Here is a 23,844-nt window from a genome sequence, read left to right on the forward strand (position 1 = left end):
GAGGCTCCACACCAGAGCTTGTCAGCCCAGAGGAGAAACACCATGCCTCGCACACCAGCTAGCAAAGGACCCATGAAACCATCACCACACCACAGTGCGTGGAGAGCTGCCACTGTAGCTACCAGCATTTCATCCTTTCCACAAATAGAGGACTTGCCCATCGCTGCTGCTGTCAGTTCAGCACGGTTTATGAACGCAAGGTCCACATACATTTGATTTAAAGATTAAAAACATTATGTAACGCACATGCTGTGACATGGGCCTGGTTTAAGGCAATACTAAATACTTAAGGAACAGTTTCACTGACTTCAAGCCAAAGATGTGATGTGACAAGGAAAGTTAAGCTGCGCCAGTCTGTTACATTCAGCAACATACAGCACTCAACTGGACAGCTCAAGCCCTCTCCACAGTGACCAACTAAGCATTCTTTTACACTGTGTTTGGCTTTGGTAAAAACTATTATCACTGCTCTTACTATTTTAGAGCCCAAAGTTTAAAAAATTAACACATCCGTTTCCAATTTGGTAACAGAGGAGGGGGGAAAAAAAGTAGAAAAGCAAAAGGAAGAGGAGTAAGAAAGAGAATAAGAGAGATGCCGAATGCCCACTTCTGAGAAGCTTTCTGAGGGATTTTACGGTCTGTCATGATGGGCCTGATCTTGTAAACATGCCTTCCTAGGAGCAGGCTTGCTGCTTTTAGAGGGATAAAATTCCACAGCCTGAAACATTCAGCTGAGTGTGTGTTTGCACAGCCACGACCCAGAGGTGAATGACACTGGACCAATCCTTACACGGCCGCTCCCTATGACACCAACCTCAAGTTTTTCTTCCAAAAACATGACCTAAAACCACAAGAACAACTTCATGACGGTATTTTTGCACACTGATAACAAGCCACGCAGTTCTTTGGCCCTGTGTCTTTCCTTCAAAGCCCAGGGGAGGGAGGAGGATCTGTTGTCACCGCAGCCCTCTCCCCACGTGACGCCCCGTTCGGGCACTGTGCGAAGCAGCAGCAGGCCGTGCTTCTAGCATGACAGCATCCTGCAGGCAGCACGCATCGGTTTGACAATGCCGGTCTGACCATCCCTCCAGCTGTCCGTGACTCCAGTGTGCATAGCCTGCTCTCAGGAGTCATGCCCTGCGGTGGGGGCATGTTGCCAGCTTCGCTTTGCTACCTGGATGAACATTTTCTCCTGCACCGAGTGGGCCAAAGCCACAGGCTAGAGTCGTGTCTGTCCTTCAGAGCCCTTAACATCCTCCTGTGTCCTGTCCAGACCATCAACAGGAGAAGTGTTGGCCAGGGAGCTGCACTCCAGATGCCAACTTCCATGGCATGGCTGGTAGTTTCCAAAGTTTGCCCCCTTACGAGCACATGAGCCAGGTGCAAAACTCACTTTCTTGACCTAGATTCATTTCACACCTCAGTGTAAAAGTCTTGGATCTACAGCTTTTGTTCAGGACCAGCTCCGGGGAGACCATATTGAACACATGAATTATAACCCTGATAATAAACCAAGGTCTATTCAATCAGACTGCTACCTGGTAGCCATGGCCATCCTGCATCCTTCCCATACCGTAGCTAAGTCTCTCTCCCCTTCTCCCTCCCTGTTGCCTCTCCAGTTTCTGCGCTGAAGTGATGTATTGCTACAGCTCACCCCGGCGTAGGCCTGTAAGCACATGAATGTGGGTGAATATGAGTAGTTGAACTGTGTCTCCTGTACCATCGCAGACCGCCTCCAGCTATCTGCTCAGTCAGCTGCCTGAGCCATCCCTACACTCTTGATTTCAGCTGCGCTGCTCCTCCATGTTTGCTCTGCCTCTGGTGTTGCATCAATCTCTTGTGTTTCAAAAGTCAGCTGAGCAAAAACTGCTCGAGCGAAATCTTTCCTCAAATGATTTATTGGAGGTCTTTCTATCGTTAACTCAAGATGTCCCATCTATAACAGGAACAGAGTGTGCAGAGAGCTAGGGTGGGTGCACACTAGAAAGTGTTTAGTATGTATTTCACTGTGCACGTGCTCTTAGCATAAAGTATCTTCAAACATAAAGCTATGCTATTCTTGGCACACAGTATATTCCAGATCCAAGAGCCAGCTGCCTCGGGCTGCGGGTGCGCTTGGGGTGCCATAACCCACAGTCAGTGGAGCATCCCACGTGCAACAGATTTACCATCAAGCTCACCTTGCAGAAACCTCCCCAATCTCTGCCATCTCCACTTGCCCACGTCGTGCCCCTATGCGAATTTGCTAACCCAGGCAGCCTTTTCTTCTCCTAACAGCTACTCATCTCTCCCACAGAAGAGCAAACGAAGCAGCTCTGGTCCCATACTCTGAATGTAGCACCAAAAGACAGGACTGGGATACAAGCAGCCCATTTCCTGACAGTGGCTTCCCTGTGGCCTCCCACAGATCGTTTAACCTTTTATCTTCACTTATCCCACCATCACAAGAAGCTTCTATTTATATTACAGAGTATACGTGTTTGTGTGCGATTTAGTGTTTGCAAAGCCTTTGAAGACTGAGAAATTAGGGTTTGGATATATCCCATAAAAAAGCCACAATAATAATTAAATCTTCTCAAGTTCACATACCTATTATAAAAACACTATCACCTTCAAAATCTCCAATCCAACATGGCAAGCGTGATGTTTGTGTTTGATTCTCCTTAAACCACGTCAACTCCAAACAAAACAAGCTTTGACTCGGATGAGCTATTCTTCTGCCGACTTAATGCAGAGCCTTCCCTCTGCGGACTGCCACTGCCTTATGGACCACTTTTCCTGGATTTTCTTTGGCCTGACGTAGACCCATAGATCCTCAAACTCTGAATTTAAGAGCCCCCCATGGCTGAGCAGGCCAGCTGAATAGTGCTCACCCTGGCCTGACTGATTGCCTCTGCTCTGCACAGCAGGGATGGAGGACTGCAAACCTAAGGAAAGAAAAATGCTCTTTTAACCCCAAGCGTGCTGTGATGCACCTGAGTTCAGGGGTGAACAGGAGTCTGCGCCTCAAGGGCGATGTAGGCAAGGGAGTCCTGAGCCGATACATTAGTGTATTGTGGAAAGGCAGTGGAGGGTTGGAGCTCCAGCATCCCCCACCCACCAAGGTGATGCCTTTTGCCTTTAAACCATTAAACCTGAGTGGGCTTAAATGGACAAGGCAGAAGCCCTGGAGGAACAAAACCACCTGTGTGGGGACGGACCCCGGCTTAGCCCGCAGGAAGGTGAAGGGAGTCCCTGAAGGGGCACTGACAGCAGACTGGGACCCAGACAAGCAATAGCTGCCTCTGTTCAGCCCCTGTAACCCAAGATAGAAATCCACACCCCTGGTCAGCAGGGCAGTGAAAGGGAAAGTAAAGCCTCAGCAGGGTCTAGAGTGCTATTTTCAAATTATCCTCCCTCCCGCTTTGTTTCCACTGATAAATAAATGTGTTGCTTTATGGTTTATGATAATGGTATCTCAGGAGGAATGGAAGAAAAGCAGGAGTCCGTTTGGGGCTATTAAGTAACCCATAACCCTTCTTGTGCACAGATGCAGACAGAGAATGAAGGCTCAGGTCCATCACTCGGAGGGGGCTGCAAGGGGAACAGTAGCAGCTAGGGGAGCCTGCAACCAGCTAGCACTTAATGGGGGCAAGAAACTACCTAGCATTTAAGCACTGCATTAATCTGTCTTTTGTTCTCTGCTGGGGGGTGAAGGGGTACCTCAACAACTTCTCTTTTTAACTTTTACACATGGAGTAGATGACGTGTGGATCACAGTGAGGAGGAAAAAGAGGCCCAGAAAGTGGTGGGAGAGTGAGGACATAGAGATCTTGTGCAATAACCCAGCGGAGGGCCCTCCAAAACTAGGAAAAGTATCACCACATCTGGAGAGTGCCCACACAGGCTGGCAGGCTACGGCCAAACCCTACACTGAAGGAAGCACTACCATCTGAATTGCAGGTTTTGGCTAGTACCTCCACTTAGCTCAGCACTGCACTGCATGAACCAAACCGTTCACAGGGAATAAGCTTTGGCCTTTCTCTACAGTGCTGCTTAGTCTGAGAAAAATACCTGACAACTAGAGCTTTTGTCCTGGCAGTAAATAAGCAGAGCACTTACAACAACCCTCCTTCAGATGCCACCCTTTCAGCAAGCACCTTTACTCTGGCATTTGCTTCTAAGCCTAGGTTTAACCTCTTATTTACAGAGCATGAATCAATTTGTATGGCTCCTGCGGTGCTCCTTCCTGTTGGTTGCAGAGGATTGAGACTAGATGAAAAGGCAAGGGAGGGGATGCCGACTTTCATCATCTCCTCAGCTGGGGCTGTGAGGAGAAATGAAAAACAGTATTGGTATGTGCAATCACATTCCTACTTACACTTGAGCAGTAACCTTTCCTTTCATCCCTAAAAGTGTGCCAAGATCTACTGGGAGGCTGTTATTTTGGAAATACATACATTCAGCACTGCGGAGGCAAAGAGAGGATGATAGGGAAGGGTGGCATTTTTCCAGTGGCAGAAAGGAAAACCTTGCTGAGACCTGAGCGGTGACATGGAGGAAATACCGGCCTGAACATAAATCAGGGAGCTGCTCTAAGTTAAATGCCATTCAAAGGCTAAAAAGCTCTGAGATCAGCAGTGTTAAGTCGCATCCATATCTTTAGATTATCCCAGTTTAAAATAAAAATGACTACTCATTGTGGTTAACGCTCAGAGTAATACGACCACCGCTGGTCACCGTGGTTTGCACAAGACTGGGTGGCCAGCTTCTCACCCAGGAAAGCTATAGCAGACCAGCCATCTTTGGACTCAAATCAAGCTCCAAACAGTTTTCTGCTCTAACCTGAAGACACGCGTGAAGACATGGTTTGGATGACATCCTAAGCCACAGTTTACCCCTCTGTGCGGTTCAAGAGACACAACAATTCTGCAGCCCTACGTGTGCGCCTCAACATGGAGTGGTCATCCCAGCTCAGCCATACACTAACACTTTACAGTCTTCACCCCAAGGCAGCGAGGGAGGAATATTTTTTGGTGCCAGGATTGGTGCCCAGTACATCCTAAGGCTCTGCTCTTCCTTGTCACCACCTATGCGCAAACGCAACAGGAAGAGGGTCCTCCTTGATCCACCAAAAACACCAGCGACCTCAAGTTGTGAGTCTCATCCCTTCTGCATCTGGTCTCCAAGCTGGCAGTGGTATTTTTAGATGGGTGATGAATAGGTGTGTTGGGGTGTTATGCAGTTAAATATAACATAAACGTTTGTGGATTGCAAACATGCATATAAAGAAGTTAGGAAAAATATTCAAAGATCAAAATGCAGTATCATGGGATCTCTCAACAGCTCTCCCTAATATTCCTCTCTTCTTTTATTCAGTCTACTTATTTTTCCCTGTCTGAAGGGGGGAGGAAGTAAAAGAGAAGAACTAGAAATCTAGAAAATTCCCCAAACTTTCTGAAAAAAAAATAAACAGACCTATTCCCCTTCTCCTCTAGGTCTGGTCTCCTCTGGTCTGGAAACTTTAGGAAAAACTGGAAAAAATCCCAAAACAACAACCCCAAAGAAGTCTTGTGAACTATTTTCTCTAAGATTAAACAGAGAAATACTGCCAGGTTACTGTTTAAAATCCTATTATTTTTTGCTGTGCTTCAGTTCTTCCCAATGTTCTCTATATAATAAGCATTTCAAATGAAATTACATTATTTTAAAACACACTGTAGTAGGCAATTACAATTCCTGAATACTAAATGCCAATATAACATAGGCCAAATTTATTGTTGTTCCTTAACTTTGTGCCATGTTCATTATATTTTAATGAATAAGGTTTCACATTAATTTTTTCAAGCCTTTTCCTTGGAATCGCGCATTACTGCTGTAATTGCGTTGCAGAATTAGGTCTCTATTTACATTCTCCTCCTAAGTCCTGGAGACAAAACCTTGCTTTGATTTTTCCCTTAAGTCAGCAACACCTCCTCCTCTTCCTATTTTCGGGAGAGTACCCCAGGGCCAGTGGCACTACTTTGCGCTGCTGCCGCCAGGCAGGGCAGGGCCATCCCAGCGACGACCAGCACCTGCTGCCTGCTAAGCCGGGGAGATGAGAGCAGAAGCATGAGGCAAAGCAGGGTTTCGGGGGGACTGGAGCAGCACCTGCGAGTCCGGTTGCACCTGCCCAGTCACGAGGACCCCTCAAAGGCAGCCCAGGCCGACCTCCTCTTCTGCAGCACCCCCAGAGGGTGCTGCCCTCCCTCTACGGTTGTGCCCACCATCCCACTTTTCCCCAATCTTCTCTCACTTCTTTCACCCCCCGGGGAGACACAGCTTGCCCAAACTCTCTTTTCTAATACACTGACAGCATTCGTGAACAAATTAAGGGGGCAGACGAACGAGGGCATCACGTGTAGGGAAAGGTGAATGTACCACAAGACGTGAGGCTTTTCACCTTGGGAATCTCTTTTCCACCTGGGACAGACACAAAGACCGTGAAGAAACTAAGAAGATTTGAGCTGAAATACAGGCACTGGGCAGCAAACGGGTCCCGTTTGCCAGCTGTCATCTTCCACAGGACAGATTCGATTTCCCATCTCAAAGCCTCCAGCAGCTCGGCAGCTGGCCATGTCGCTGCGTGCAAGGATGCTGGGCAGAACCGAGAGCAGGAGAAACCTCTCCTCTGTAAGCAGGCGTTCTTTAATTCTAGTTATTCTGCATATTTGCAATACTTTAATTATTAATGTTGATAAACTACAGGAAATCTCATTCAATTAGAATTGCTTTTTTATTTCCCTCTGAGATAAAATTAAATCACTTTATTGCAAGATCCCTCTTTGCCCTTGTCTTTTGCGCTCTTATGAAGAACACAGAAATGAAGACCTGGCTCCTGGGATATTGCAAGTGAGTGGGACATTGTGGACACATGCTTAGGGACTGCCCACTCTGATGGTCAAGCTTTTGTCTTTGCCACTCATTCCTGGTTGCCATCTCCTCCTCCTCCCTTCACAAGTGCTATCCTCTTAATGCCCTCCTAATCAGAAAGTCTCCCCCACCACCTTTATTAATCCCGACAAAAAGCAAGGGCTTTCACGTACCTAACCTTTTCCTCATATCCCACTTTCTCCATATCCTCTTCCCTCTCCACAACACCACTTCTAAAGCTCTCCATCCCACTCACACCACCAAGGCAATGATAAATCCTCCTTCACCTACTCCCTCCCCACCAACGCACCCTGATCCCCAGGTGTTCCCCCCTGGCTTCTCCCCGCCGCTCAGTGTTTCTGCCCCCACACTGAGGTTCCCCAGCTTCCCTCTGCGGCAGAAGCTCTGCTGTAACCTCCAGGTCACAGCCTCTGCTGATGCCAGAGACAGATACAGAAGCACTGAACAAAGAGCAAACCCCCTTGTACCTCCCACCCCTCCGTCTTCCTTCCATTTTAGGATTTTCCCCCAAATCCATAGGGTTCTACCCACCAACACACCATGCCTCCCTCCACGTTTCACAATTCAGTTTTTAACTCCGCACCAGCAGTGCTCTATGGCAATGATTTCTACCCAACTGAGCATCAAGCCTTGCAAGCCTTGCCAACTACCACTCCTCCTACTGCTTCTTCCCCGACATGTATCTGCTTGCAGCGGCTGCGGAGGTACCCTCGATGGTTGTCCAGAGGGCTTTCTGGAGGGCTACCAGCGTGCTGGAGGTGCCAACCTCTCTCTGACAGCTGCATCTAACTCCCACTGATGCACACTTTTCTTTGAGTTGGCCACCCTGAAGAGTGTTTTGCCTGTGTTTGCAGTCAACAGACATATAGAGACGAAACCCTATCAACCAAGCATTTGAATCTGAGGTAGGGCTACTCAGAGATGGTAGATTTCTGGAAATCAAATTTAAAAAGGGCTGGGCAGGGGCTAATTAAGGAGTCTGGCTTTTTGGGTTGCGTACAGAGGTTCCAAAAAATCAAGAATGAAAAAACAAACCCTGAAATATCCACAGATTATTTATTAAAACACAACCATATGTACTTTAAGGAAGAGAGCTGTCTCATACATAATTTAGTTGGCACACAGACAGTACTGTTGTGTGTTTCATGTGCGTGAAATAAATAAGCATAAAATACTTAATTTGAATAACACCAAACACCTGATTCCAGAGACGGAGCAACACTTCACGCTAAGGCATGTAAGTGCTCTTGGCTTGTTGACGTTTCACCAGAGCAGAGAAAAATTAGCAAGCTGAAAACAGAAATTCATTTTGTGGTTTGCAGACAAACATCCATGGTGCGTTCACATGGCTCATGAACGGCACGTAAACTAAGCCCTGATGATATGGTGAAGCTACAGAGGAGACTCCCATTGCTACAGAGAAAGCCAGGAAAATGAACAGGAGATCCCTATTCATGTTCTTTACAACCCAGAATTCAGTAGTAAGAACAACAGTAAGATGGGCTGCGTGTATCTTCATAGATTTGAGTCTTTTCAATTTCTCCTCAAAACTTCGTAACAGACCTCAGGAAATAAAATACTTGACAGTATTTCTAACAGACCTCAGAAAAAAACCCCTTTGTTGACTGAGCATTTCTGTTTCCCTGTTTCCCCCCCCATAGCTTCATATCTCTAACTACACCATAAATGTGATTGGAAGGCTTCTCTCAATTAAAAAAAAAATTTTAAAAGGCACTTGTGGTAACTTTATCTCCACGTCACATGAGGATTCACATGGCATTTGCCTCCTACAGTTTATCTGTGCTGAAACCAAAGCATTCAGATTTTGACAGGTATCATAGGTTCTCACATTTCCCAAAAAGTGTTTTGATTAATAGCAAATAATTTATCTTCCAGGCACAAATTCCTCTGGTGCAGGTTTGAGTTGTGGTTCTTTCCTCTGCTGGAACTGAAGAAGTAAAGGCAGGGTAAAGGACCCTCTCTAAACACAGGTAGAACTAGCTCTGCTTTAAATTTGTGACAATATTTCCTTCACTTATTGCAGCCTTCAGCTTTTTGCTTGCCAATCTCAAAACAGGCATCCCAGTGAAATGAGACAGGATACCAATATGACAGCCATTTGCAAGTCTGGCCAAGCTCTGAGGTGCTCTCAAACACAACATAGGGAAGATGAAATAAAGCATGTTTCACTATGAAAAATGAGAGCAGCATATCCAATCAAGTCATAGGTATGGCTATGAGACTGCAGGAGACTTCTCTCCTCCTATGGCTTCAGCTTCTGGACTGGCCATGGGGCATAAACATGGCTAGATCTGCCCCGACCTCTCCTTCAACATCACACACGTCCCCTCATGCCTCCTCTGCACAACCAGGCAGTGCGATTGGCTTTGCTATACTTTGAGGAAAGAAACCCAATCATTATCAACAGCCTTGTACTTACTGAGTTCAGCAATGCTCCCCACGCGCGTAGCAAGTAAAGACTGCTCGATGGTCCTCAGCTCTGACTGGCTGAACATCTGCACTTCCCCAGGCTTGTTTGACCTTTGCTGGTCTTTGTGAAGGTTCAAGCTGTCCGGCAGGCAGAGAACACCTACAGTGGATAAAAAGAAAGGAGAAGTCCAATGTAATTTCAGCCAGTATGGATGACTTTGCTGCCACCACCACATCATTTAGGGGACATTCCAAGACGCAGCCTGTGTGTGCAGAGCTCAAAGACAATCAATACCTATAACTCAATGTCACAGATGACTCATGCTCTCAGAAGTGGCCCCCGTTAACTCTTCTGAATATCCTCAAGTCACTTACGATGTCACTTAGGGATAATTCTTACAGAAAATCCTAGAGACTTGCCCAAGGAGGAGGTCAAGAGGGTTCCAAAGAAGCCTCCTGGAAACTACTCCAAAATCGTACAAATTTATTAGAAAATGGCATCTCAGCAACAGAATTCTTAAAGATTGGATTTAAAATGATATATGAGTGAGATGATACATTTACAGGATTTTCCTGTAAGGGGAACTCCACTGACAATTGCCAAAATAATGGACAGCATCAAGATGCTCGCGGTGTCATTGATGGGCTTATTGAATTTCTTTTGTAAATACAACTCCTGGCAATGGAACTGTTTGGGCTTCAAAAGCCCATTATGCAGAAGCCCTTACAGCTGTGAATTTTTGTGGGGCAGGGCATAAGTAAAGCTACTGACATAAAATAACTTACATACACATTCATTCAGGCACAAGTGTCACTTTCTGCCATGACATCTGAACGCTCAGAAGTAGATAGAAGGCACACGTTTATTCATCAAAATCACTGCCATGCTGAAAAACAGAACTTGCTCACAAGACCAAACGCTGCATTACCATCCCTGGGTAACAGATGCATGGAAGTCCAGCTTGGAGAGCAAGGTCCTCTCCCTTCCTGTGGTCTATAAACAGCCAGCTATGGCCATGCTCTCCAGGGCATCACCTTCCCAATCCTGCTGAGACACACACAGGTGGAGACCCACTGGAGGCAGTGGAACTGTACCTCTTTATGATGACCAAATTTCATCTTATCTCAGATTGTGTGATATGCAACAATTACCTTTGAAAAGAAGCCAGAGCAGGAAATATATTTTTTTCATTAGCTTTTACTGTTCCTTCCTTTTAAGCAAAGGGGAGAGGTTCTGCCCTTATGGGCCAAGCAGACTTTACAAACACATTAAGTAAGAGGTACATATTCAGCGTTTTTCTTCAGGGGGAAGAACTTACTTCATCTCCCAGCTCAGTAAACATATGGCATCTAACTCTACCGATCAATAATTCTGCCAACAGGTATAACATGGCAGGTCCTGGGCAGAATGTCTACCTTAACCCCTCTTTACTTCAGTTATAAAACACACCCCACAGATGTCACTGCTTTGGAGCACTACAAGACCAGGCAACGTGCCTGAGAGGGGACGTTTCTCAGCCACCTTGTTAGCTCCACCAAACTGCTTTGGATTCCCTCCTCACATCCATCTTCTCCCTGCAAACAGTTTAGTCTAAAAGTTGTATTAGACTTTTAGATTAAAAGCACAGACCTAAAAACATCCCACCCTGGGAGAAGAGAGGCGACGCAGGTTCAGTGAGCACATTCAAAACAAAAAGCGGGGGTATATGTTGGGAATATCGGGACCAAAGGTCTTGTCCACCATTGCTGTAAGAGAGCAACCTACACCAGGATCGCCCTCTGCATGCAACAGCAACACCAGAACAAGTTCCTAATAGCCTGTTTGAACGCGGGAGATAGAGGAGCAGGAGCAGCCGTAATCCCAGCCCTGGCTCCGGTCCCAGGGTTGTAACAACCACAGTAAAACCGCATGCACGTGTGGAAGGTCATGAGCAAGGAACAGACTCACGAGGAAGAGCCCTGGAGAGAAAGAGCAGGACATCTGACACAGCAACAGGGAGAAACCAACTAAAAGCAGAGAGGTAAGGGATAAAAAGCGACAACAGCTTATCAAACAAGCTCTCCAAATTCTCCTGCCATTGCTCAGTGGCTGACTTGCATAAATACTTGGCACACTGATCAACATTTATATTCTGGGGATGTATGGAGCTCAAGAAGTACAACACCTGGATTTAAAATGCAGACTTGCCTGCATATTTTAATAAGTATCCTCTCTTGGAAATCTTTCTCATTTATTTAGATTATTCTTTATAATTTTAATGGATAGAAATTAAGGCAAAATTGGAAGTGTCTTCCCTGCAGAAAACAGATGTATAACTGATCTAATACTCAAAGAGATTTCTAAAAACAAGAAACAGAGCCCAAACAGCTTTATGGCATCTTTAAAAGAATGAATATCCAACAAGAAAATCTTTTTCAGTGAAAACACACCTTAAGTGTGGAAAAAAATACTGGTTTAAGATACCTTTAACAAATAAGATTCAAATGGTTTAAAATCATAATTTGTAGAAGAGATATTTATCCAAGTGATTAAAGCAGTGGGATGTAGACATTTTATTCTCTACTTTGCCTATGCCTCTGTTCCCACAGCCGGGCTTTTTCCTTGAAAACAGCCCTGATGATTAATTACTCTGTTCTTTAGCGAAGGGAGTGTATTCTTAGGTTCTTGGATGAAAAGCGCGAATGAAATGCAAAATGCGCCATTGTTCGAAAACTTAGCAAATTATAGGATATGTCACGCCAAGGGGTTTAGTTGGGTTGGAGATTAGTAAAGGCATGCAATAACCAAACATCTGATATTTATATGCCAGCTTCAAAACTATAATTGACCACAGTGGGTGACCAGTAGGGTGATGGAAGATTGTTTGTAACTCTCATAATCTTGCTGTATCAGATCTGGTTTTTGCCAGTATGGAGAAAGGGAATTCTATGGCTCCGGCATGCAACTCTGCCAATTTTCTAACTTCAACTGTTTTCCCCAAAAACGATTAAAGAAAAGTGAATAAAATGCCTTTTAGAAGAACAAACCACTCTCTTTTTATCAGCATTTGATGTAAAGCTCAAACTCACTGTTGAAAGACTATGGCAGGGAATTGCTCCCCGTCAAGAAGAGAGCACACCAAGGGAGGACAAAAAAGGGAAAAACTTTGTGATTATAAGTATCTTTTTTTATAAATAGAAACATTCAAATAGCCACCACCAGCTTTTACTGGTTTGGCTACAGTTCAACTTCCTTATTTTAACTCTCTGCGGATTGGTATTATCTGCTTGCTTTTTCAGCTGTGTCTTCAGCTGTACTGTGCTGAACTTGACAAACAGGTGAGGACCTCAAGTTTCCAATGGCCTGAAAAATGGGACTGTTTTTCTGTTGCTTTTCTGGCTGTTGAGGCAAATGCTATCTGTCATTCCATACTAAATATTTCTGTGCAGTATCTTCAGAAATGAACGGCAGTATCTGTCTTTTCTCTCAACCGGCACTGTTCCACATACTTCCTTTCTGCACGGTTACTCAACCCTGCGCACTTCTTTGCCCATTATTTTATCTCTCTTCTTCCCTCCGATTCACTAGAGTGGAAATTAAGCAGTCAGTTGTTGCTGAATGAATATGGGGCCAGACTCATGCAGTACACCCCTGGCTGCTCTGTGCCACCCGGCAATGTATCGCAGCCGTACGTTGCATCTGTGACTGATGTGAACCACTGGAGCAAGGCGAGATAACCAAAGCTCTCAACTGCATTTGGACTTCGTCACCTCTTTCGGTGTTTTCCCTTTTTTGTACCCTCCTTGGGGCAGGGATCTCTCTAGGATCTACAAGGAGACATATCCAGAATGGGCCATACCCAAAATTGCTTTATTCACTTTGCCCTTGGCCTCAGGGTGCCCTGCAGTCTGTAGGTGAAAGACTGAAGAGAAATGCAGAAAACACATTTTAAAATCAGCAGGATGCCAGAAAAAAATCGCAGTGACAAGCTCCTAATGCTCCTCCTCCCAAATCTCTAGAGAAAAAACAACATCATGGGGCAAATCCGATGTATAATTAATACACTCCACATTCTTCCTGCCCTCTGGGCTCAGCTTAAACACAAGCCAGAGCTCAATCCCCAAGGACTTAAAAATCCCAAACCAAAGGAGTATTGCACAAAATGAGAAAGTGAAGACTGAAGATGCTCAAACTTATAAAAGAAACAGTTATTTTAAAACTTCATGCAAGCTCATCCAAAGCCAGGGGTACCTGGTAACTCTATTCCAGTTTCCCCATGCACATTCCCACCTCTTGGGCTTGGTTGATGCACAACCCTCCATTGCAAGGCAGATTTTGGCACAGATATACATACATTCCGGCATACTCACTTCAGAGCTAGCCACAGAGCTGCCTGTGCTGTCCTTTTAGTGTGACAGAAGAACCGTGCATGCCTCACACAAACATCCCAAACTCAGCGCTCAGCAGCAGCCACGGCAGGGCTCGTCCCTGCTACTCAGTGCCTCCCCAGCAAAACAGCCTGAAGGACCTGATGGCCAAGAGCAACTCCAACACCAGACACGGCAGCCGTTGTGTGACCTCTTTGGCTTTCCAGGCAGGAGAAATACAGGGCTTGTAGCCCAAATCTCACCTAAATACAGAGGAATCATTAAAAAAATCTCAGCCCCCTCCACTGTTCCTCTATTTAGACAGGTATCTGCATTTATTTATATACCAGCTGTTGCAAAACATTTGATTGCTGAAGTGCTGGCACCTATGGTGCCCATACTCCAGGACCAGCAGTTGGACTTTACTTTCTCTCAGGCATAGGAGGCTCCTGGCTTTCCATGGACCATGTATTGCTGTTGGCAACACACAGCTATTTGCATCGTGCAAAGGCAGATCAAAGGGCAAAACAGCAAAAAATAAGACAAGCAATCTTTTGTATACCAGCATGAATGACTACACAATGCGGAAAGCAATAAAACGGCAAGTCTTCTTATTGGAATGGGCAGTGCAGTTCTGGGCAAGGCTGTGTTGCACCCTCAAACATCCCATAGTTCGGTCTCAAACCAGCTTTGCCACCTAAAGCAGCATTTTCAACAGTGAGTCCATCTCAGAAAAAAGAGAATGAGAGAAATATAGAACTTAAACTTGCAGTTCCAGTTAGTGCAGGTCCAAAGTTACTGCTCCAACCTTCCTCTTCTCACCTACTGTAAACATACTTCAGTACCACACACCTCCTATATTTGAAGCTTTTATTTGTATTTCAAGGAATTTGAAGACATTTGCTCAAGCTATTGCTTGAGCATACAGCAAATTCACCAAGACCAAATTATATCTCAAGTATCACTGAATTCAATTTATGTATACACACACACACAAAGTGACAGACCAAGGCAAGCAACGAAAAGTCTCCACTGCTTACGTTCATAGGTCTGCAATACCCAATGTCACTCACATTTTGAATTGTTTGCTTCCTCTCTCTCCTTTAGTATTCGAATTCCATGGTCTAAACCAAAACAAATTTCCAATGGCACTAAATTAATAAAAATGCCCACTGGACAATGAGACTCAAATGATCTGTGCGGAGGCATCTAGCAGAAACCCAACACAAACGCGTTTGTTTTGACTAAAAATATAAGCACTGTAAATACTATAAAACATTTTTTGCACATTTCAGTACTGCCATTCGTTCCTTTGGAAAGAGTGCCAGACTTCTCTCTGTATATTAATTTAGAGTCTGGATAGAAGCATGAAGGTTTGCTGCTCTTGTTATTTTTCTTTAATTAAGGGCTCATACTTTCAAGAGAAAATAATTCAAAGTATCTTTGACCTCCCTCTTTATATATCTATTGCATCTTAAGCAAACATACATATCTGGAAAACAGCTTACACTCCCACTACAAGGAATAGTTGGATCCTACTAAAAGTTTATAGAAATTAAGTGTGCAGGATAGGTATCAGGCAAATTGCCCTGCAAAATGAGCCTGAAAATGGTAGTGAATCCTGCACAGTCCCCAAAACGTGGTGCTGCATGTTGCTCAAGAAAATGCTGATCTTACGTAGGAGGACTATGTTTAGGAGTAGGAAATCCACTCAACCATCATACCTTTTTGTTTCGGTTTGGTTTTGTTTTGGGTTTTTTGTTTGTTTTTTTTACACAGGAACATGGGACTGTAAGGTCATTGAGTCCAATCTCCTGCTCTCATAAAGAATCATGTGAAGTTCAAGAGCTCACAAAACATCCAATTAAGAAAATCCCTTTTATTCCACAAGCTCACGTACCAAAATATTTCCCAGCACCAGAGAAGCGTTCTTGAGATCTACAGCATAAAGGCCTATGGGAAAAAAATAAAAGGGACAAAAGTATTGCCAGCTGCCTTTGCAATAGCAGTATAGTTCACTAGGTGTAAACCCCACACGGTTGGTATTCTGACATGCAGAAAAACTCTCCTGACACCACATTTGGTAATCGTGGCAACCATGAGTATGTGAGGACGATGCACCATCCAGGTACGCACCAGATTTCGAAGCACAGCGTGGGAACACCAGCACCATGAGCTCAGCATCCTGACACCAACGCGCAGGAGCTGGTGAATATAAAGTAACAAAAGCCACCACATAGAAGCCCAAACTCGTGAAGAAACCCTATGGCCTCTGTTGTTTGAAGAAACCTGCGCTTTGACTCCTTAGTTCAGCCTGTCAACCTGACCAGCAACGCAGATGGAAAACATCTTGACTTCTAACAGAAATGAGACTACGGGGAAAACCTCAATGCTAATTGTATCAGCCAGTGCTTTCAGTTAACGGAAGACCTGGAAAGCATTCAAGGCAAGGAGTGCAAAGTGTCTTCTTTCCACACATTCCAGCCTGGTTAAATAACGGGGAGTGGCTTTGCATGGAGAAAATGCAAAGCGCTTGGGAGAGGTAGGTGGTGATATAAAGTTTCCAGAATTGGAGTCTTAGAGTGGGCAGAGCAGCCCAAATGAGGAAGGGTGGAACAGGCACAGGAATCAGATGCAAGAGACGAAAGGGACACTACTTTGTGTGTCTTTAACACCTACTACCCAAAGACATTAATAAGCATTACCAGTTTTACATGTAGCCTCAAGACACTGGCGTTAAGCAGGTAAGGCAATATTCATGTCCAATTTATAGATGAAGTGAAAGTAAAGGACTAGAGGAGCTTAGTAACTAATTCAAGGTGAAATAAGAAATGTCAGAGAAAACCAGGAAAAGAGCATAAGGCCTCTAGTTATGCAGTTTAACCACAAGAGATCACCCTTTCTCTCCTGGAAAAATCAGCAGAAGAGCAAATGAATAATGGTTAAAAATGAAAGAACTGAGGGCCTAACAAAATCTGCCAAAAAATGATCAATGGCAGCAACCACTGATAAACGACAAACAGAAGTTGTACAAACTCTGCAGATTTTGGGTTCTCACCAGCAGGAACTTCACTTCCAGAACCACTGCGAAGAACGACCCTCTTGAACTACGCAAGGGCAACTTTTTTATTTCATCTGGCCAAGTTTGGAGGTTTTGTCTGAGCAGTTTTGTCTCTGGCTCCTTGCAACTGGAAATTTTACTAACTGTATATCTGCAGAGCAGTTTTTTCCAAAGATGTGTGATCGTTTTCAGGGCAGTATCCCAGCTGAGTTGGATTTGATTTCATCAAAAGCCAGAACAGATGATCATCATCCAAAGCAGAGTACCTCTGTGAGATATTAGAGCAGATGTTATAGGAAGACTAGATAATAGAATTATATTACAACACGTGACTGTGACATCTTTTCTTGTAAGGAGTTTCTTAACAAAACACATTCTACTTAATTGGGATGTCCTCCTTATTAGGATCCTTCTAAAGCAATCATTTTAGCCTAATGATAATGAGTGGCAATCACTGCTGCTTAAAATGGCATAGAAGTAACAACAATTCAACTAAATTAGGATAGATTCTGCTAGTACCAAGAAGTTAAGTGGTGCACAACCAAGTGGAACGCAGGATGGATTTGATTGTTTAGGCTATATATTACAAAACAAAGAAGAATCAGAAGATTAGATCCCACTAAACATAGAAACTAAGCTCTCAAATCACCAGCTACAACTTTACATTTATTTTTATAAGGATATAGAGAAAACAAAATCTCGGTCCTGCCAAAAATCAACTGCAAAACTTCAAAATCCTCAAAACCACCACCAAGGAAAAAAAACCCAAAAACAGTGAAGCAAGCCAGTCCACAAGCAAGAGAAGAAACAGAGATCCATCTCCTCATGCTTGTCCCACGGTCTTTCCCAGTTTCCTAAAGCGGTCTTTGTGGTACTGCTGCCAGGCAAGAAGCAGCAGATGCTGCTTACCAGCCTGCATCCAGACAACAGGACAGACAACACGTGTGCTGACGGCACAGCGAGCTGCGGCTGCCGCGATGGCTGTATCCCCCTCCCTTTCCCTAGCAAGGGCACTGATGTGCAGCCACACACCTTCACCTACCTGGGATTTTCACCACCTCTCTCCCTGTTGACCACGAAGGGGCATTTTATCGACTTCACAACAGGAAAATTGCTCAGCAGCACACTGTGCTCAGCCACACTATTCCTCTGTCACAGCGACCATAAAAGTTTCAGTGCGAGTTGTGATTTTTTTGGCACAGATGTTCGAGCTGACATAGTACATTTATTTCATGCCGAGTACCCATCAGCTCGAGATTACCCTGAACTAAGCTATGCTGCCCTGGAACTAGTGATATGGAGAAGAAAGGTTTTTTATCGCACTCTTTGACAGGAGGCATCCAGATACAGAAAATAAAATTTAAAAATACAGATATCTTCCTTCTCTGCTACATGCAAATAAATATAATACATGCAGCCATCAGTATCTTGATACAAGCAAGAAGTTGATAGATGGTAGGGAATTTTCAGAAAGAAAAGAGCACGATGAACATGTTGGCAGTGCTGGATACTGAGGAAGCTTGGAGAAATGTGGATTTGATGGTACCCGGTCTAGCCGCAAGACGCGTCTTCCAGCTACCAGCAATAACTCAAGATGGCAGACACATACTCAAGGAGGAAAGATGTGCACTGGTATAAACCTGGACTCTGGGAACGCACAGGAGTACTAACTCATGCAAAAATGGATTTGGCTAAAACCAGGCACAGTCCCCTATTAGACCGGGAGTTTGCAGAAGGTCCGAGCTGAAAATGACAAAGAACAATTTAATGGGTTTTATTTGACAGAAAAGGGCCTGTCAGCTGATAACAGCAGAAAAAGAGGATTTGGTGATTCATAGCTTAATATGCTTTCCCAGAGCCTGTAATTTCCTTCATTCATTACCGTCAGCCCCCCGAAATGCCCAGCCGCGACGAACGACTTCCCCTTCAGCAACTGTTCTGCAGGCACGGCCCAAAAGCCCAACAGTGCTGACATGGCATCTCTCCTAACCCAGTCTGGTCCCCTCCGGCATTTGATAAACAAAACACCAGCAGGTAATTAAGCATCATCAGACAGTTATATGCTCAAGTCTCTTTTTTATGAGCTGTGAGTTTCTTGTAATGATACTGTTTTGGACTTCTTGAGAAGAAAGACTGCAAACTGCAAATGAGTAACCCCATGCAAGCACATAATCCTCCATTTTTTAAGGCCTACTATCCAAACAGGCTCCTGTACCAGGTACCGCAGGTATAGTAAAGCAGTACAAAATGCTTAATCCAAAAGAGCATTTTTTCCGCTGCTCTTTGTGTGCCACCATTCCTTTGGCATAGGCGCCATTCGTCGAATGCCTTCAAGGGCTGGATCGATCATTTCAAAAACACCGATGTTCTTACAATTTCTGAGCAGTTGCACTGAGTACTATACAATACACTTGGCAAGAATATTTCAAGTATCTTAAAAAACACCTCCCTCCATTTGCTTCAATATTTGTAAAGATTAGTATGTTTTTTACAGGAGAAGGAACTGTTTGCCAAAATTCCTCCTTCTGCTTTGGAGCATCGTCAGCTTGTACAAACTCCATGAATAATACATAGAGGATCAGACACTCTGTGCTCAGACTGAGCACGGGGCATTCCTATCTATCACAGTTACCAACTGTAGCCTTCGCATTTCACAGGTGGACACAGCGGCAGCAGCTGGAAACGGGATTGAGGGGAGCAGGACGAGGCATCTGTGGTCCACGGAGCAATCACTGCCTTGCACTTGGGAGCTAGTTATGTATGCAAGAGCTTGTGCAAACCATATGTAAGGGAATAAGGATGGTTTGCAATTCAAACTGGTGAAACAGCTCACCTGAAAAGGGTGGGGTCACCAGTTGATGGGAGAATAACACCCCTTCCTGCAGAGCTGGGTGTTTGCTGTTTGCTCTGTAAGTCACCTTCCACAAACTCCAAAGCCTTGGGCTTTGTCCCAGGGAATGCTGACCTAATAGCAAAAAGCAGCTAGGGCCATCACCGTCCTTCAATTTTGAACGACTCAATCATCAGCCCCAAAGGTTTCTGGGAGGGCGCTAGGGTATGTGATTGAATAACATAAATAAAATGAGTAAAATCTGCAGGTGGCAGGGCATAAAGCTGAAAACACAGAACATGTAGCGGCTGCAATGAAGCCCCTGGAACTACAGGACACAGGCGAACAAAATTGCCCTGCCGCCACACGTTGCCGTGCTTCAGTAGGGAAATGCAGGAGGCTCTGGCAGAACTCTTACTGACTTTGTAAGGGTCAGGATTTTACCCCAGAGCAATGAGTTTTGGGTAAACCAGAGCATGCGGAGCCCACAGTAAAGGTTAAGTAATTAGAATTTCCTTTGAAATGCTTGCACAGATGAATATCAGATTAGCCACTCCACCCTCACCATGAAAGCCCACGCTCAATGAAAGTAAAGAATAAGATGTTTTAGAAACACACGCTTTTATTTACTGGCTTTAGGGCAGTATCCCATCACCCCAAGCATTTACTACGCTCCCTCCCACCCTGCTAAGGATGACACTGAGCACAGCAGGAAAAAAAAAACAAACACCTGCCCTTGAAGGCATACGGTACAAGACTACAACGATCCCCTGAGCGGTCGACAACCCCAGCACAGGACATGCCCTACAGCCCCCTGCATTTCCCCCCTCCTCACACCAAACCCAGGTTTGCTGCATCATTTGGGGTATCCCTAGCAGGCAAGATGTTCTTACCTGCAAACACCTGAGCTCAGGTACTGACAGCTGTGACCTATGTGGGACCAAGGTACCCAGCCCCCACCTTCAGCAAAGGAATAACCCTCTGCCTTCAGCATGTGCTTCAATGGGGGTTTGGCCATGTATTTATTAAAGCCAAATATTCACCTAAAATTCCACTGACTGGAAACCCTGGATGCCAGCCAGATGACAATCCTTTGTAAAAGTAACCTTTACGTTCTTCAAAAATTCCACTTGGCTTACTAAATAGAAACGGTTTGTTAATAGCATGTATTTCACCATCCAGACCTTTGATATAGACACCTACAACAATAAATCAGCTCTGATCAGTAAAGGTTAACCTGTATACATATATATATATGGTAAAATCATTATAGACAATGAAAAAAATTTACAAGAGACGTTAGACTATGTCGCTAGCATACTTTTATGACTGCTTGCCCTACAGATTAGCTGGCTGAACCCATTTCAAATCATTCAGGTTTTACAGAGCTGATGGGCACCTTCTTCCCCACCCAACTATAATACAAACTAACTGTGTTCAGATGCATCAGGTCATTACATGGCTACCAGTTTAACTGAAAAAAGACTTTTAAAAACTACTTTACAGAGGTTTAATACTTTTTTTTTTCTGTTTCCTGCAGAGTATCCATTTGTACATTCTGAATTTTATGATATCAAGATACACAGTTTTCTTCCTAAAATATCTCATTCATTTTTTGAAAATGATGCCCTCTATTACTTTTCCCAGACAGAAAAGGCTGCACATTTATTCTCAGAGCGGTTAAAGGTCAAACCCAGTTTTCATTTATGCATAATCTTCACATTTGAACCTCTGCGTTATTAATTTCCTCCACTTTTTCACCTAGACATTCACACACAGATCCACAAACACCAAAAAACCCTAGAGGAAAGGGACAGGATCATTTCTACAGCAGACCCTTCTTCAGAGCACTGAACAGACAGGAGTTAATGAAGAAACAGATGCTCGCTGTTTTATCCTTCTCGTTCAGTGTGGTCTTTGGCACGACTTTGACGTGACCGCACCTTATCCATCCTCTGCTTCGAGTAAAGCACAATGCCATTCCCCATGGGTCGCCTCTTCCCACGGGTGCCCTCGCAAGGACAGAACCACATCCCCAGTGGTGCCTTGGCCACCACACAGCACTGCTTCACCAGCCCTTCCCCAAAACTAGGGCGGGGAATAAACCACAGAGCAGTTTCCCCCCTGCCCAGCCTTGGTCTTGGAAATGGGTGAGTCAACTCAGCTGAAATTTAAAGAAAAAGTATTTTTAAATCATTTGGGGGGAAGTGACTGCCCTAGAAAAAGCTAAAGGCACTTGGAACATATCAGAAGCAACTGAAATAGGGGACATAATAGTGTTCATCAGCAGGTAGCCGTAACAGTAGGCCACGCTAACTGCCTCACCAGCTGCATCTCATCTGCTGATTTTATTTAGCCTTTTCTCTTTTAAGCAGACTGAAAGAAACCAAATGGTATTTGGAAACTTCCAGACACGGCTTCAGCGGGTCAGCATTACATAACTGATAAGCTGACTAAGGAGCAATATATGCTATGAAGCACACAGAAATCAAATATAAATCTTGGAAATTGATTCAAGTCAAAACCCCAGATAGAAAAGAACCCCCAAATAATAAACCAGTACAAAGTAAACTCTTCTTCATACTCCATTTTCCGAACAGTCAAATAAACTCCATTTCCATCACTCAGGCACAGCCCCTGAATAGCTGCCTGTTCACAACGCCATTTCTTCCCTCATTTCACTTGCATACAGACCTCCACTTCATTTTTCACCAGCTGTGCTCATGACAGCTACCCTGCTCTCAGCATCCCTAGGACCTATTCCCCAGCATCTTTCCAGGGCTACAACACAGAGATGCCCAGTCCTTTTACTGTGAGCATCATCTTATAACTGCAACAAACCAGCCCCATGGTTCAGCCTGGAAGTCCTCACTGGAGGTGGTTACAGCTACTAAACTAAGTAAAGCTGTACTTATTTCAATCACATCCTCTGTGGATAAGCACAACAAAACACTCCTTGGTTCGTATTTCTTAATATTAACAATGGTATGAACCACAGGGAATTATAAAAGTTATAGAATTATGAGGATCATAATATTTGGAAAAGACACGGATTCCATAAGAACTACTATTTTGTAGCATAAAAGCCTGCCATGAAATGTTAATTGCAATGCACAGCACTGCAAGACCTACAGGAATTAGAAGCAAGTTTTCATCATCTCAGCGGCACGTCATGAGGAAAACGAACAAAAATAGACTAAATTTCTAGTTTGAAAATAAAATAAATTTGTAATTAATTATTTTAATTATATTCTAGTGAAAAGGCAGAACTCTGCAATTTAAATCCATTTGTAGACTCGTGGCCTCCAGCCATGAGCGGACAACACACTACCATTGACCCTAGCCACAGGGACAACTACAGCAGGCCAAGAGTGATCTATGAGCTTTGTTAAGAAATTAAATAGAGTTCATATATATATATACACACACACACAATGTGAAATTAAAGTAGGCATCTGCATGCACCAGACTTCCCAAAGAATACACTCTGCTGGAGAACTGTCACTTACTTTGAGCTCGTTTGCCCAGAAAGATGTAATCAAGAAAGTAATTCTTAACTTGCTGCTAAGAGTTTGAATATGCGTTGGACTTGGCTGTGCAGAGAAATGCTTGCAGGGCCACCTCCACGTTTACCCCTCTTGGTCGATGCTTGGTGGAGCCAACAGACAACATGCAAAAAATGAGTTACAATGCCTGTCCACTCTTTATCTATGCATTCCTTTCACCTCAAGAGTTAACACGTAATAGGATCCAAGTCTTCTCCTAAAAGCACCTGTTACTGTGTGAGGGCTAAGCCACAGCACAGTGCTGAGGATGCTGCCATACAGACATCTGACAGCTCCTGAACATAACGCATAGAACACCAACCCATCAGCAAGAAAGTACCGTAATTAAGTAAATCGATGCAATTTCTCTCATTGCTGTGGTCTTTTAAACTGAGTTTTAGTGCACTCAGGGACAAAAATACACTGTCTAACTACAGACTATTCATAGGCAGAGCTAAACTGTTCATTTAAATGGGAAACTATCATTTTCTCTTGCACCATTATATATGTAAGTTACACAGACACAACACTTGAATGACATGTTGCACGTGGGTCTTCTTTTCTGACATGAGGTTTGTGTAATGAAGAAAGATAGTTCTGGCCCAAATTCCTTGTGTTTCTAGGTGACTAATGATGGATTTAGTGGATGCTCAAAATAGTTTGTTGAGTAAGAAAGTTGCTTCTTACCCTGGCAGAGGTGGAAGCAACCTCCCTTCTCC

The 23,844-nt window shown here is 44.2% G+C and overlaps 1 protein-coding gene across 1 annotated transcript in view; it reads right to left on the minus strand.

Annotated features, from left to right (window-relative positions):
• Nucleotides 1-23,844, minus strand: part of ABTB3 (ankyrin repeat and BTB domain containing 3) — a 177,247-nt gene that overhangs the window by 66,131 nt on the left and 87,272 nt on the right. The window contains exon 2 of the mRNA XM_075717212.1: nt 9,353-9,502. Coding sequence (XP_075573327.1) covers nt 9,353-9,502 — 150 coding nt within the window. The remainder of the gene's footprint in view (nt 1-9,352; nt 9,503-23,844) is intronic.

The sequence above is a fragment of the Pelecanus crispus genome, chromosome 1, assembly GCF_030463565.1.
Source record: "Pelecanus crispus isolate bPelCri1 chromosome 1, bPelCri1.pri, whole genome shotgun sequence".
NCBI classification, from domain to species: domain Eukaryota; kingdom Metazoa; phylum Chordata; class Aves; order Pelecaniformes; family Pelecanidae; genus Pelecanus; species Pelecanus crispus.